Source organism: Lissotriton vulgaris, chromosome 6 (genome assembly GCF_964263255.1).
Source record: "Lissotriton vulgaris chromosome 6, aLisVul1.2, whole genome shotgun sequence".
Lineage (NCBI taxonomy): Eukaryota > Metazoa > Chordata > Amphibia > Caudata > Salamandridae > Lissotriton > Lissotriton vulgaris.
The window spans coordinates 1,034,239,433-1,034,250,382 of NC_141694.1; the positions used below are offsets into that span (position 1 = coordinate 1,034,239,433).

The following is a 10,950-nucleotide window of genomic DNA, read 5'->3' on the forward strand; positions in this document are numbered from 1 at the left end:
AAACTGATTTCTTGGATATAGCGGGCCTAGTGAGTAAAACTGCTTCTAGTGAATGGTCCACATTTATAGAAGCACAGGATATTGTTTTTATGCAGGAGACCTGGGCTACAGAGAAAGTTTTTCATCCAGGTTATTTACATTTTTCAAAACCAGCCAAACAGGGAATGTGAGGTCGGCCCAAAGGGGGTTTGACAACATGGGTAAGGCAGTTCCTTCAACGTAAGCTGGAGGAGATTTCCATTGAATCCAGGGACATCATTTATCATTATTCAATACAAAAATGGGAACCACATATGGACAATCTTTAACGGGGTCCAGTGTACATGTCCAGTCAACCATATACCTCAAAAGGTGCAAAGTTCCCCGGGGAAAGGTAAAATGTGTGTGTGTAGAGGAGGAGAGCATATGCAGGGAACAGGGTGTTCCCTTGTTAGAACTAGAAGACCTCACACACCCAGTAAGGTAGATGTCATGCTTCATCATTGGTCTCCTGCTCCTCGTCAGACTGGCGCTGCAATGTCCGACAGGCGCCATATAGGCGCTCTTTGTTGGAGTTCTTTTGTTCCAGCCAATGGTTGAGTGCGTGTGAAGGGTCTAGTGAAGGTGTAGTCGTGAGGGAGTGGTGGTTTAAAAAAAGGTGGGTCAGTCCACAAGGACCTTTATTCACGTGGCTGACTCCCTTGATTAAAATGGTGGGAGGGGAGATAGGGACTGCAAGGGGCACAGTGGACTATCTCAACCCTCTCATTAGGTCGACATGTTTCTTGCCCAACTGGCAATTCTTCAGGACCTCAGGTGCTCAGTACTACACGGTGATAAAAAACAACAAAGAAAAAGAAGGAAATAAGATACAACCTCTCTGGGTCATTAAGGGGGCAGGCCAGAAGGTCCTACTCTAGCGGGGTGACCCTAGGAGTGTCCCTAATGGGCCCGCAGCTGTTCCACGCTACCTTTGGGGCGCTACGCGTGTGGGTAGGTTCTCGAGCCCTGGATGCTCGCACTAGAGGCATTGTACCTCATTGTGCAGCCCCACGGGAACAGACTGAGGTCCTGAAGAATTGCCAGTTGGGCAAGAAACATGTCGACCTAATTAGAGGGTTGAGATAGTCCGCTGTGCCCCTTGCAGTCCCTATCTCTCCTCCCACCATTTTAATCAAGGGAGTCAGCCACGTGAATAATGGTCCTTGTGGACTGACCCACCTTTTTTTAAACCACCACTCCCTCATGACTACACCGTCACTAGACCCTTCACACGCACTCAACCATTGGCTGGAAAAAAAGAACTCCAACAAAGAACGACTATATGGCGCCTGTCGGACATTGCAGCGCCAGTCTGACGAGGAGCAGGAGACCAGTGATGAAGCATGACATCTAGCTTACTGGGTGTGTGAGGTCTTCTAGTTCTAACAAGGGAACACCCTGTTCCATGCCTATGCTCTCCTCCTCTACACACACACATTTTACCTTTCCCCCGGGGAACTTTGTACCTTTTGTGGTACATCCTTATCATTAAGCTGTACAACGGTAGTCTTCCAGATATTCTGCTCATTTATGTTTATTCCAGGTGAAATCAGGGTGGCAAAGTTTCAGAAACGGTTGCTATTTTAGATTCTTTTTTTGACCAAGAACCAAGGGGGAGATCTGGTTCTCATTGCTGGAGATTTCAACTGTACATTCGAACCTCTAGATATCCATGATGGGCACTTTAGTGCAGAAGAGGATGAGTTGTGGTCTATTCCTACACTGGATCTCCCCGTTATCAAAAAATGGTCTAGTGCTGCATTGCAACAAAACATATTCTGTATGGAACATGGGGTGAGAGCAGTAAATGGGCGCACTAACTCCGACAAAACTGGGCAGGTAACTTTCATAAGCGGGCAACGTGCAAGTCGTATAAACTTCATTTTGTTAAGCAAAGAACTCTGGCCGTGCCTACTAGATATGTAGGTTATTTTACGTGTCGAAAGCGACCACAATCCCTTGCTTCTTTCTTTACGCTATGATAATTCCACCTAAGGAGAGGGTATGGTAGGTTGCCCTGATCACGTTGAAGCTCACGCGACTAATGACACACGTCGCCTCAAATGGTCCAAGGTTGCATGTAATACTAAGAGTCTGACCCACATGAATATGTTGGTATCGAGGGCAGCAGAAACATTCCAGGCAGAGGCAGTAAAAGAAGTACAGAGTGATAGAGCAGTAGATGTCCATGAGCACCTTTTTAACGATCTCAAAATGTATTTTATTGCTAAAAATAAAAAATCTAACCAACCAGTACGATCTAAAGCAGCAGAATGGTACAATTCATCCTGTCGGACAGCCTATAGATTGTTAGCAGCAGCTATAAGGTCCAAAGATAGGGCTTTAATAAATAAATGTAGGCTAACCTACAAGGCGGCGCAAGCAGTAGCCAAAAGGGAGTGGGATGAGGAGCATTGGGTTGCCCTGCTGGAGTCTAGCACCAAGAGAGATATGACCATGTCTGGCACCTGGTGAAGTGAGACAATGGCGTACCAGCCAATGTCCCATCGAACCACGTAGAGCCGCAGCAGTGGGTCTCCTACTTTGGAGGTCAATTCACTAGTGATTCTGTAACCAGTGTCTACACAGGAATCCCAACTGAAAGCCCCGTTTTCCAGATTACTAAGCAGGAAGTTGAAAATGCTCTGCTCCAGGTCCCAAAGGGTAGGGCGCCGGGGCTCGACTGTATCCCCTCTGATCTGCTCCTCCAGGATACAGGATACCGGATTATGGATTATGGGCGAAATATATCCAGCTCCTGGCTAATACCATTGCCAAAGGATCTCGCTTACCCAGTACCTGGGCAGGAGCAGTGATTTTGCCCTTTTTGAAAAAAAGGGGATCGGTCGTTACCGGACAATTATAGGCCTATCAGCTTAATAGATTGCATTCAAAAGGTCATCGCATGGGTGGTGCTGTGCAGAATCCAGGCCTGGCTTGAGGAATCGGCCATCTTGTCGAATCTTCAGGCAGGGTTCCGGCAATGTTCAAGCACTTTGGACCAGGTCATGAGGTTCATCTTGTTATACTGGCGTAGGGAGGGGGACTATCTATGCTGCGTTTGTGGACCTTAAGTCTGCGTTTGACTTGGTCCCACGCAATAAGATGTGGAGCATACTAGAAAAATTGGGCATGCTGACTGTCCTGTTGGCTTTTGTGGTGAAACTATACACTAACAACTTCGCCCAGGTTACATGGGATGAAAGGGGCAATACCACACAAAAATTTCCAGTTGACAGGGGGGTGAGGCAAGGGTGCATCCTTGCTCTCACCTTCTTTTCTATATACATAAACGGGGTGGTACAATATTTCAAGGATTTCCCCACAGACGCCCCAACACTAGCAGGGATTAAAATACCGCTACTAATGTTCGCAGATGACACCCTCATACTTTCTAAGACCAGACAGTGCCTCCAATGTGCCCTGTCCAGATTTGAGGAGTTTTGTCTGGAACATGACCTTGTTGTCAATGTTGAAAAGACCAAGTACATGGTACTGACAAACTCCTCAAAGGCTGTCGGTGTCGTCTGGATGAACAAGGGAATCCTTGAACAAACCAAAACATTCTCCTACCTGGGTATTTTAATAGACAGGAAGGTCACCTGGAAGCCGCAGGTCACTCAACAAGCAGTTAGACATGCCCAACTTGCTGGAGCTTTACTGAAGCAACATCGACTCACCCACACCAAACCCATAGAACCGGTCCTCCAGCTCTATAAATCCAAAATTGGTACTTCGATATTATATGGAGCAGAGCTGTGGGGCTATGCAAATTTTGATAATCTTGTCATGGGTCAAAACAAATTTCTACATTCTGTAACCGTTCTACCACAATCGACCCTTTTAGTCCAATTGTTTTTGAATTAAGTGTGTTACACCTTTAAAGATGTGGTACATTACAGGTTGGCTGCCTATTGGAGAAGATTATGGGTAACCCCTGAACTTATCCATTATGCCCAAGCCCTGTTGGAAGTCATTGACTTGGATGTCAACAAGAAACTGGGCTGGTTCAGGACTGTACATCATATACTATCAGATATGGGTTTGGTGCATTTGTGGACATCCCCAGCTGATAGCACATTTTCATCAAAATCCGAGTTTAAAGCTGTTTATTTGGCAATGGTTAACATGAAATGTATCCAGACCTCTGGCACCTCCCTTTCTAGTGTCTTTCTAGATTTCAAGGTGGAGCCCAAATTCGAGGTATATTGGGATATTATTTCATCAACCCACCATAGGAAATTGTTCCACCAGTTTCGAGTGGGAACGAGAAGAGGAAGAGGCAAAAGGCACATCTCTAGCGAAGCCTCATTGATTTCGAATTACCAACTTATATTATCCCTCTAGATCATGGGTACTCACAAACTTTCTCTCGGGGGCCGTATTTACAGTGTGGTTTGTGATCGAGGGCCGCACCGTTGGGGGCGGGGTCATTTGGGGGGCAGGGTCATTGGGGGCGGGGCTAGAGGGGGTAGAAAAAAATGGTCCCGTTTCAAAACATTACTAGACAATGCTGTATTTCCAAAGCGGACGTAACTACATGCAGCACATGTTTATAATATTTTTTTTATTAGCAGGCAAGAGCAATCTTAAGTGGGATTGAATGGCAATTTGCAGCAACCGGATATTCAGCACAGGCTTCAGAGTCCCAAAAATAGATATGTTAAACACAAACACTATGAACTTATTTTACATTTCATATCACCAATTAGTTTTCTGTAATCTGGTACCAAGTTGGAAACGGCAAGCCTTAAGAGCTGCTCCAGATGTATGTCTGTAAGCTTATTTCTAAGTTTGCTCTTCAACAGTCCCATTGTGGAAAATGAACATTCACAAGCATAGGTTGACCCAAACATACAAAGTACCTTCAGGGCCAATGTAACAAGAAGAGGAAACTTGTCAGGGGGCACAATTTTCCAGAATTCTTCTGGTGCTTGCCCCAAAAAAGATGCTTCAAGGGCTGAATTGTGCTGCATGTCAATGAGCTCTAGTTCTGCTTGAGCCCTTTCCATGCCAATAAGGGCAACAAGATCAAGATTCCGTGCACTCACCATCCAGGGGTTTTCAACCAACCTGAACAGAGGGGTGAGGGCTCTGAAATGCAAAAATCGTCGTTTGATCTCCCCAGAAATCTCCACAAGACATGCACCAGGGTCAAGGTTTGCCAGAATTTCTTGTACCTCTGGAAACCTCTGCATTACAGCCAACAGTTTTGGAAAGTGGGTGAAGTCACTATCATCCAGTTGTTCTTTGAATAGCACAAGCTGACTTTCAAAAGCATAAATACCATTCATGAGGGAGTGCACAAGCTGTTGTTTACCTTGCAGGGTCAAATTGAGAGTATTAAAATGTGTGAAACGTTCTGAAAGAAAATGGAGCATAACAAGCCATTTCACATTTGTTAGTTCTGGGAACGATTGGCCTCTACTGTTCACAAAGAGTACAATTTCAGGAAGCAATGCGATGAACCACTCCAGAACCTTCCCTTTGCTTAGCCAACGCACATCAGATTGTTCCGCTTCAGATTCCTGCAGCATTGCTTTAAAAAGTCTATGGTTCAGAGCTTTGGCACGGATAAAATTAACAATTTTCACTGCACCTTTTAGGACATTATTCAGTTCTCCATGCTTTAATTTTGCACACACTTCCTGGTGAATAATGCAGTGGTAGTCTATCACAGTCTGTCCTATGAGCTTCTTTTTAAGCATAGATACGAAGCCTCTGTCATGGCCTACCATGGCAGGAGCCCCATCCGTTGTTATGCTGACAAGAGTGTTCAGTGGTATGTCATTTGTTTTAAAGTAGTTGCACATACTGTCCAGTACATCTTCTCCTCTCGTGTGCCCTTGCAGTGGTAGAAGGCAGAGGAGCTCTTCTTTGGGATGAAGCGATTGGTCCAGATACCTCACCCAAACTAATAACTGGGCCACATCGCCTATGTCTGTTGACTCATCCATGGCAATGCAATGCTGAAGAACCGTGACTCTCTGACTGCTTGGATCACCTGCTCCTTGAGGTTTTGTCCCATTGCCTCTATTCTGCGTGCACATGTTGAATCTGATAGCTGCAATGCACCAATTTCCTTTAAAATGCTGGCTTTATTAGTGTAGCTGTCATATAAAATTTCTGCTGCTGAAAGGAAACATTGCTTCATCAGCTCTGCATCTGTGAAAGGTTTTTTATGTTTGGCAAGCAAGTAGCATATTTTGAAAGACGCTTCTGTAACAGCCTCAGATTCTTTCATCTGGCAAAGGAAGATCTTCTGCTGGGAAAGAAGTGCTTGCTTTAATGATGCCACTTTTGCAGAACGCAGTTTTGAGTTCAGTGGGAAGTTCGCTGTGAATCCAGAGTGCCGCGTTCTGTAGTGCCCTTCAAGGTTATACCTCTTAAGAACATTTACTTTCTCTTTGCAAAGCAAACAGGTGGCTTTTTCTTTTGGGCATTCCACAAACAAGTACTCTTCTTCCCGGAAGGTTCTGTGTTCACTCTGTATTGATCTGGGTCATTTGCAAGCCTTAGAAACTGGACTGTAGGCCATTGCGGAGCTCTCCAGCTAGTTTGTTACTATGCAATCAGTAACAAGGATCAGGAATCTGATTTTCCACCCAACGTCACCCCACGACCAATGTGCCCCACGACCGCTGGACCGACACTGCGTCACGGCCGCTGGACCGACACTGCGTCACGACCGCTGGACCGACACTACGTCACGACCGCTGGACCGACACAACTTCTCGCAACAGATCTGTGAGCAACACCAAAGGAATGCAGGAAATGTGTCACTCAATAGGGATTTGAAATAAATGGCATGCACACACACACGTACATACCAGCGCACGTTCACCCATAGGTATCTTAGCGCTGAATAACAGATATTTATTGCTACCCAACTCATTTTATCGACCTCAGATGGATGAAAGGCAGGACCTGCCAGGATTTGAACCTGTGACCGTGAGCTAGAACACAGGGCCCTGCAGTGGGCGCATTAGTGCACTGAGCCATCAGACCCCGTGTGCACACAGTACAAGGATACAGAGTAGAAACATGTTGGAAGAGCTAAAGGAATCTGAAAGGCTCAGATAGCATGGTCAAGCCTGTAGAGAGGGGATGGGTGAGACACATAATACATCATCTGCTGCTTAATGTGAATTATAGGAAATAATAATAATACAGAGTTAGACCTCTTGTCTTTGAAATAAGAGCTTTGAAATCACTGACAGATATTCAATAAGAAACCTTAGTGTGTGTGTGTGTGTATATATATATATATATATATATATATAAATATATATATATGTGTGTGAGAGGGAGGTGTGAGGGAGGGATATGGAGAGAGGAGAGAGGGGGGAGAGAGAGGTGTGAGAGGGGGAGGGAGGGATATGGAGAGAGGAGAGAGGGGGGAGAGAGATGTGTGAGGTGTGAGAGGGGGAAGAATATGGAGAGAAGAGAGAGAGGAATATACAGAGAGGGGGAGAGACAGAGGGTTGGGGGGAGAGAGGGAGGGAGGAAAGTGGGAGAGGGGAGAGAGGGAGGGATGAGATGTTAAAGAACAAGCTGCAACTGGTCACCAAACACAGCCTGACGATGGAACACATTACAACAAATGTACTGCCAGGCATTAATGCAATCGGAATTTCATGCAAGCACGAATACAACAGGACCGTGTGGAAAACAGAGCAACACATCCCCCTCCTGTGCAGGAGGCATGTGTCCAGGGTGCAGTATCTTTTTCCCAGATGGGTAAAGCAACCAAAAAAACGCCAGCTGTAGCCAAAAGAACCCACCTCCCACAGAGGGAGGAATGAGAGTGGGAGGATGAGAGAGGGATGAGAGATAGATAGAAAAAATTTGCACAGTTTCCCTGATTAAATCAGTTGTCAACCCATAGTAACTGGATAACATTTCATCAGAGGACAAACAGTAAAAGTTGCAGGTTGGGCGATGATTGCAGCAATGATTGCAGCCTTCAACAGACTGCATTGTTTACAGAAGGTGTAACATGCAGTCACACATTGGATTTAATTTAATGGAAAAGCACTAAACATTTGGCATTTACTGAGCTACAAATTGTTCCTTAATTTTTTTTGGCAAGTCTAGTGAGCCCATTGCATACACGCAGTTCCAGCGCAGAAATGTTACAACAAACAACTATATCTAGGTAAAATGGGAAAAATAAGGTCTTTTTTTTCCTTCAAGTCTTGTAAGTGGGGTGAAAACAAGGGGACCGAGAAGGGAAACACAGAAGATGTGTGGAGAGCATGGAGGTGTCTGTTTTGAGGTACGAGCCAGGCCCTCGCGACCTCTGTAGAAAGACCTTGCACACAGTCGAGGGCTGGCTCGTTCCTCAGTACAGACGCCTCCATGCTCACAATTTGTTTTCTTAACACTGCTAATGGCACAGACCCAAGACAGCCCCAAAGATAACACTGCAGCTCCGCTCAATATGCCTGCAGAAACAGAAAGCATCATGGTGCGGCGTAGCATCACGAGATTGGCACGGTAAGAAGGACTTCCATACGAGACACAAACTCCACCCAGAATGAAGAATCGGTAAGCTCATTCTCTGTCTTCATAACCGCAGAAAGGCAGGGAGAAATAATTTATACGCAGTCTCCGAGGGCCCTCTGCAATTACAATGTTTGAGCGGCGCTGTCATCTGCTTTCCAAATGCACCTGCACGTGCTCCTGCTTGCCAGTTAGGCAGCCGAGACTAAGCGAAAGCTGTCTGGCAATGACGAAGTGCAGTTTTATATGTAAACCATTTCAATTTAGATAAGACAAGGAGCAGTGTTAATCTTGTTTCTGAGTAAACTGGGGCACTGGACGACAGTGGGATTTCCCTAAAATCATAGCATGGATTTGGAGAACTTTGAGGTGAAATCCGACTGCAGTCACAGGCCCTCTCGATCGCCGAACCACGGCCTCTTTTACCGCCGTCACTAGCTGCTACCTCCCAACCAAATTATTGCACACCCTCTCCTACAATTAGAAAGAACCGCCAAACAAACTTCGAGAGCTGTGTTTTTCTTCTTACTTTCTGGAAAGTATAGTAGCAGGAGAGTGCAACGCACAAAATGATTGGCAGGATCGCAGAGTGGCAGCCCCTTTCCCAAGTGACTTTTGGACATTCCTAGGCCCTCATTGCAAACAGCCCCCTTAACATGAGTCACTGCACATATCACAATTAATCAGGCCGCTCACAATAATAACTGCGATATTTACGTTAGCCAAGCACCAAAATCTATATGTTGTTCCCCACAAAGTCACATTTTTATTGGGTGCGATAAGTATCACACCAGTTACCAGGCCATTCTTGAGGTACGTTAGGGTTGTAATGCCTGCGCACTATTTTCGCTTGGAACAGGATGTGGTATTACACCAGAGCTGCCGACTTTGGAACTGGGCAACCAGGTTCGAGTCTGCCACAGCTCCATATCCTGTGATTCCGGACAAAGCACTTAATCTCCCCTTGCCTTAAAAAAAGTGATCTTTGGTAATGTAACCGGTACTAATGATAGTGGATGTGGGTGGGGAGGTGGAAACAAGGGGATCGACGAGGGAGACACAGAACATGCGGGGTCAGAAGCATGGCGGGCGGCAAGACTCAGAGCACATACCTACAGGTAAAGTAGCACTCAGGTGTAGAAGGCTGCTGCAAAGATTCTCCGGGGCTGGGGGCTGCGGGCTGCAAGTTGAGGCAGCAAAGATTCTCCGGGGCTGGGGGCTGCGGGCTGCAAGTTGAGGCGGAAAAGATTCTCCGGGGCTTGGGGCTGCGGGCTGCAAGTTGAGGCGGCAAAGATTCTCCGGGGCTGGGGGCTGCAGGCTGAGGCGGCAAAGATTCTCCGGGGCTACGGGCTGCAAGGACGTCGTCACCATGGATACAGGAAGCTTCCCAAAGGTCCTTTAAAAGTCAGCTGTAAAGCGCAAGTTACAGCTGACTTTTAAAGGCCCTGTGCTTCGCGCCGGCCGGGTGCCGCATGAGACGTCACAGAGGCAGGCCAATTAGAGGCAAGCAGTAAGCAGAGACGATGGCCGCAGTCGCAAACGTAGTGAATAGGTATTGTATACGTATTCACTACGTATGTAACTGCGGCCATCTTCTCGGTTTACTAACTTCCTGGGAAAACATTGGTATAATGGAAAGAAGGGCCGCGGACCGCCAAGGAAGGCCAGGCGGGCCGCCACTGGCCCGCGGGCCGTACTTTGAGTACCCCTGCTCTAGATTAACTGTACCTTTAACTGTACCTTTTTCAAAAGCTGTGAGTCAAATATAGGTCTACAATTATGGTTTTCTTTTAATGTTTTAATGCTTTTTTTAAACTATTTAATACTAATAATTTTCAAATGTTTAAATAAGGTGCTAGATTACTGAAACTGTATCACTTACTGGGTTTACCATGAGCAGCCCTGTTACTGTTTTTATTATATATTCTGTGTATGTTTTAACTTTTGTGATTTTTTACAAATCGAAATAAAGTTATAAATGCAATGAAATGAAAAGTAACTTGTTATTAACATTGCATTGTTTAAAGGTCAATAGCTTTTTGAAATGAAAACTTTATATGTATTTACATGGTAAACATAGTGATCTCTCAACACTTAGTGGAAACGTGATAATAACTTCATAACTTGGAAGGGTGCATAGCCAGTTTTCCAACATGGTGGACGTAACTCTAAACAGACCCATGCAAATGACTCAGTTAATTGAGTTATACTAATATACACCCTGTATCAGACAAATGTGAACTGGAGACTTAATGCGTTCTAAAGACTCCAAGGACTTATATCACTTAATTTTGATATTCTGCATTTACACTCATTGAGGGTACTTACCATTAACGTTTGCACGTATGTTGTTGAAGTGTATCTTGGTTACAGACACCACAATACTTGTCAACAGACTCTTAATGTAAAAAAAGATGTACATTA

General features: G+C 45.4%; 1 protein-coding gene across 1 annotated transcript; it reads right to left on the reverse strand.

Annotated features, from left to right (window-relative positions):
- Positions 1-4,697: 4,697 nt before the first annotated feature.
- On the reverse strand, positions 4,698-6,071 carry LOC147708376 (general transcription factor II-I repeat domain-containing protein 2A-like). Its single transcript, XM_086925728.1, has one exon. It carries the CDS (start codon positions 6,069-6,071, stop codon positions 4,698-4,700), a length of 1,374 nt encoding a protein of 457 aa, XP_086781854.1.
- Between the last annotated feature and the right edge of the window lie 4,879 nt (positions 6,072-10,950).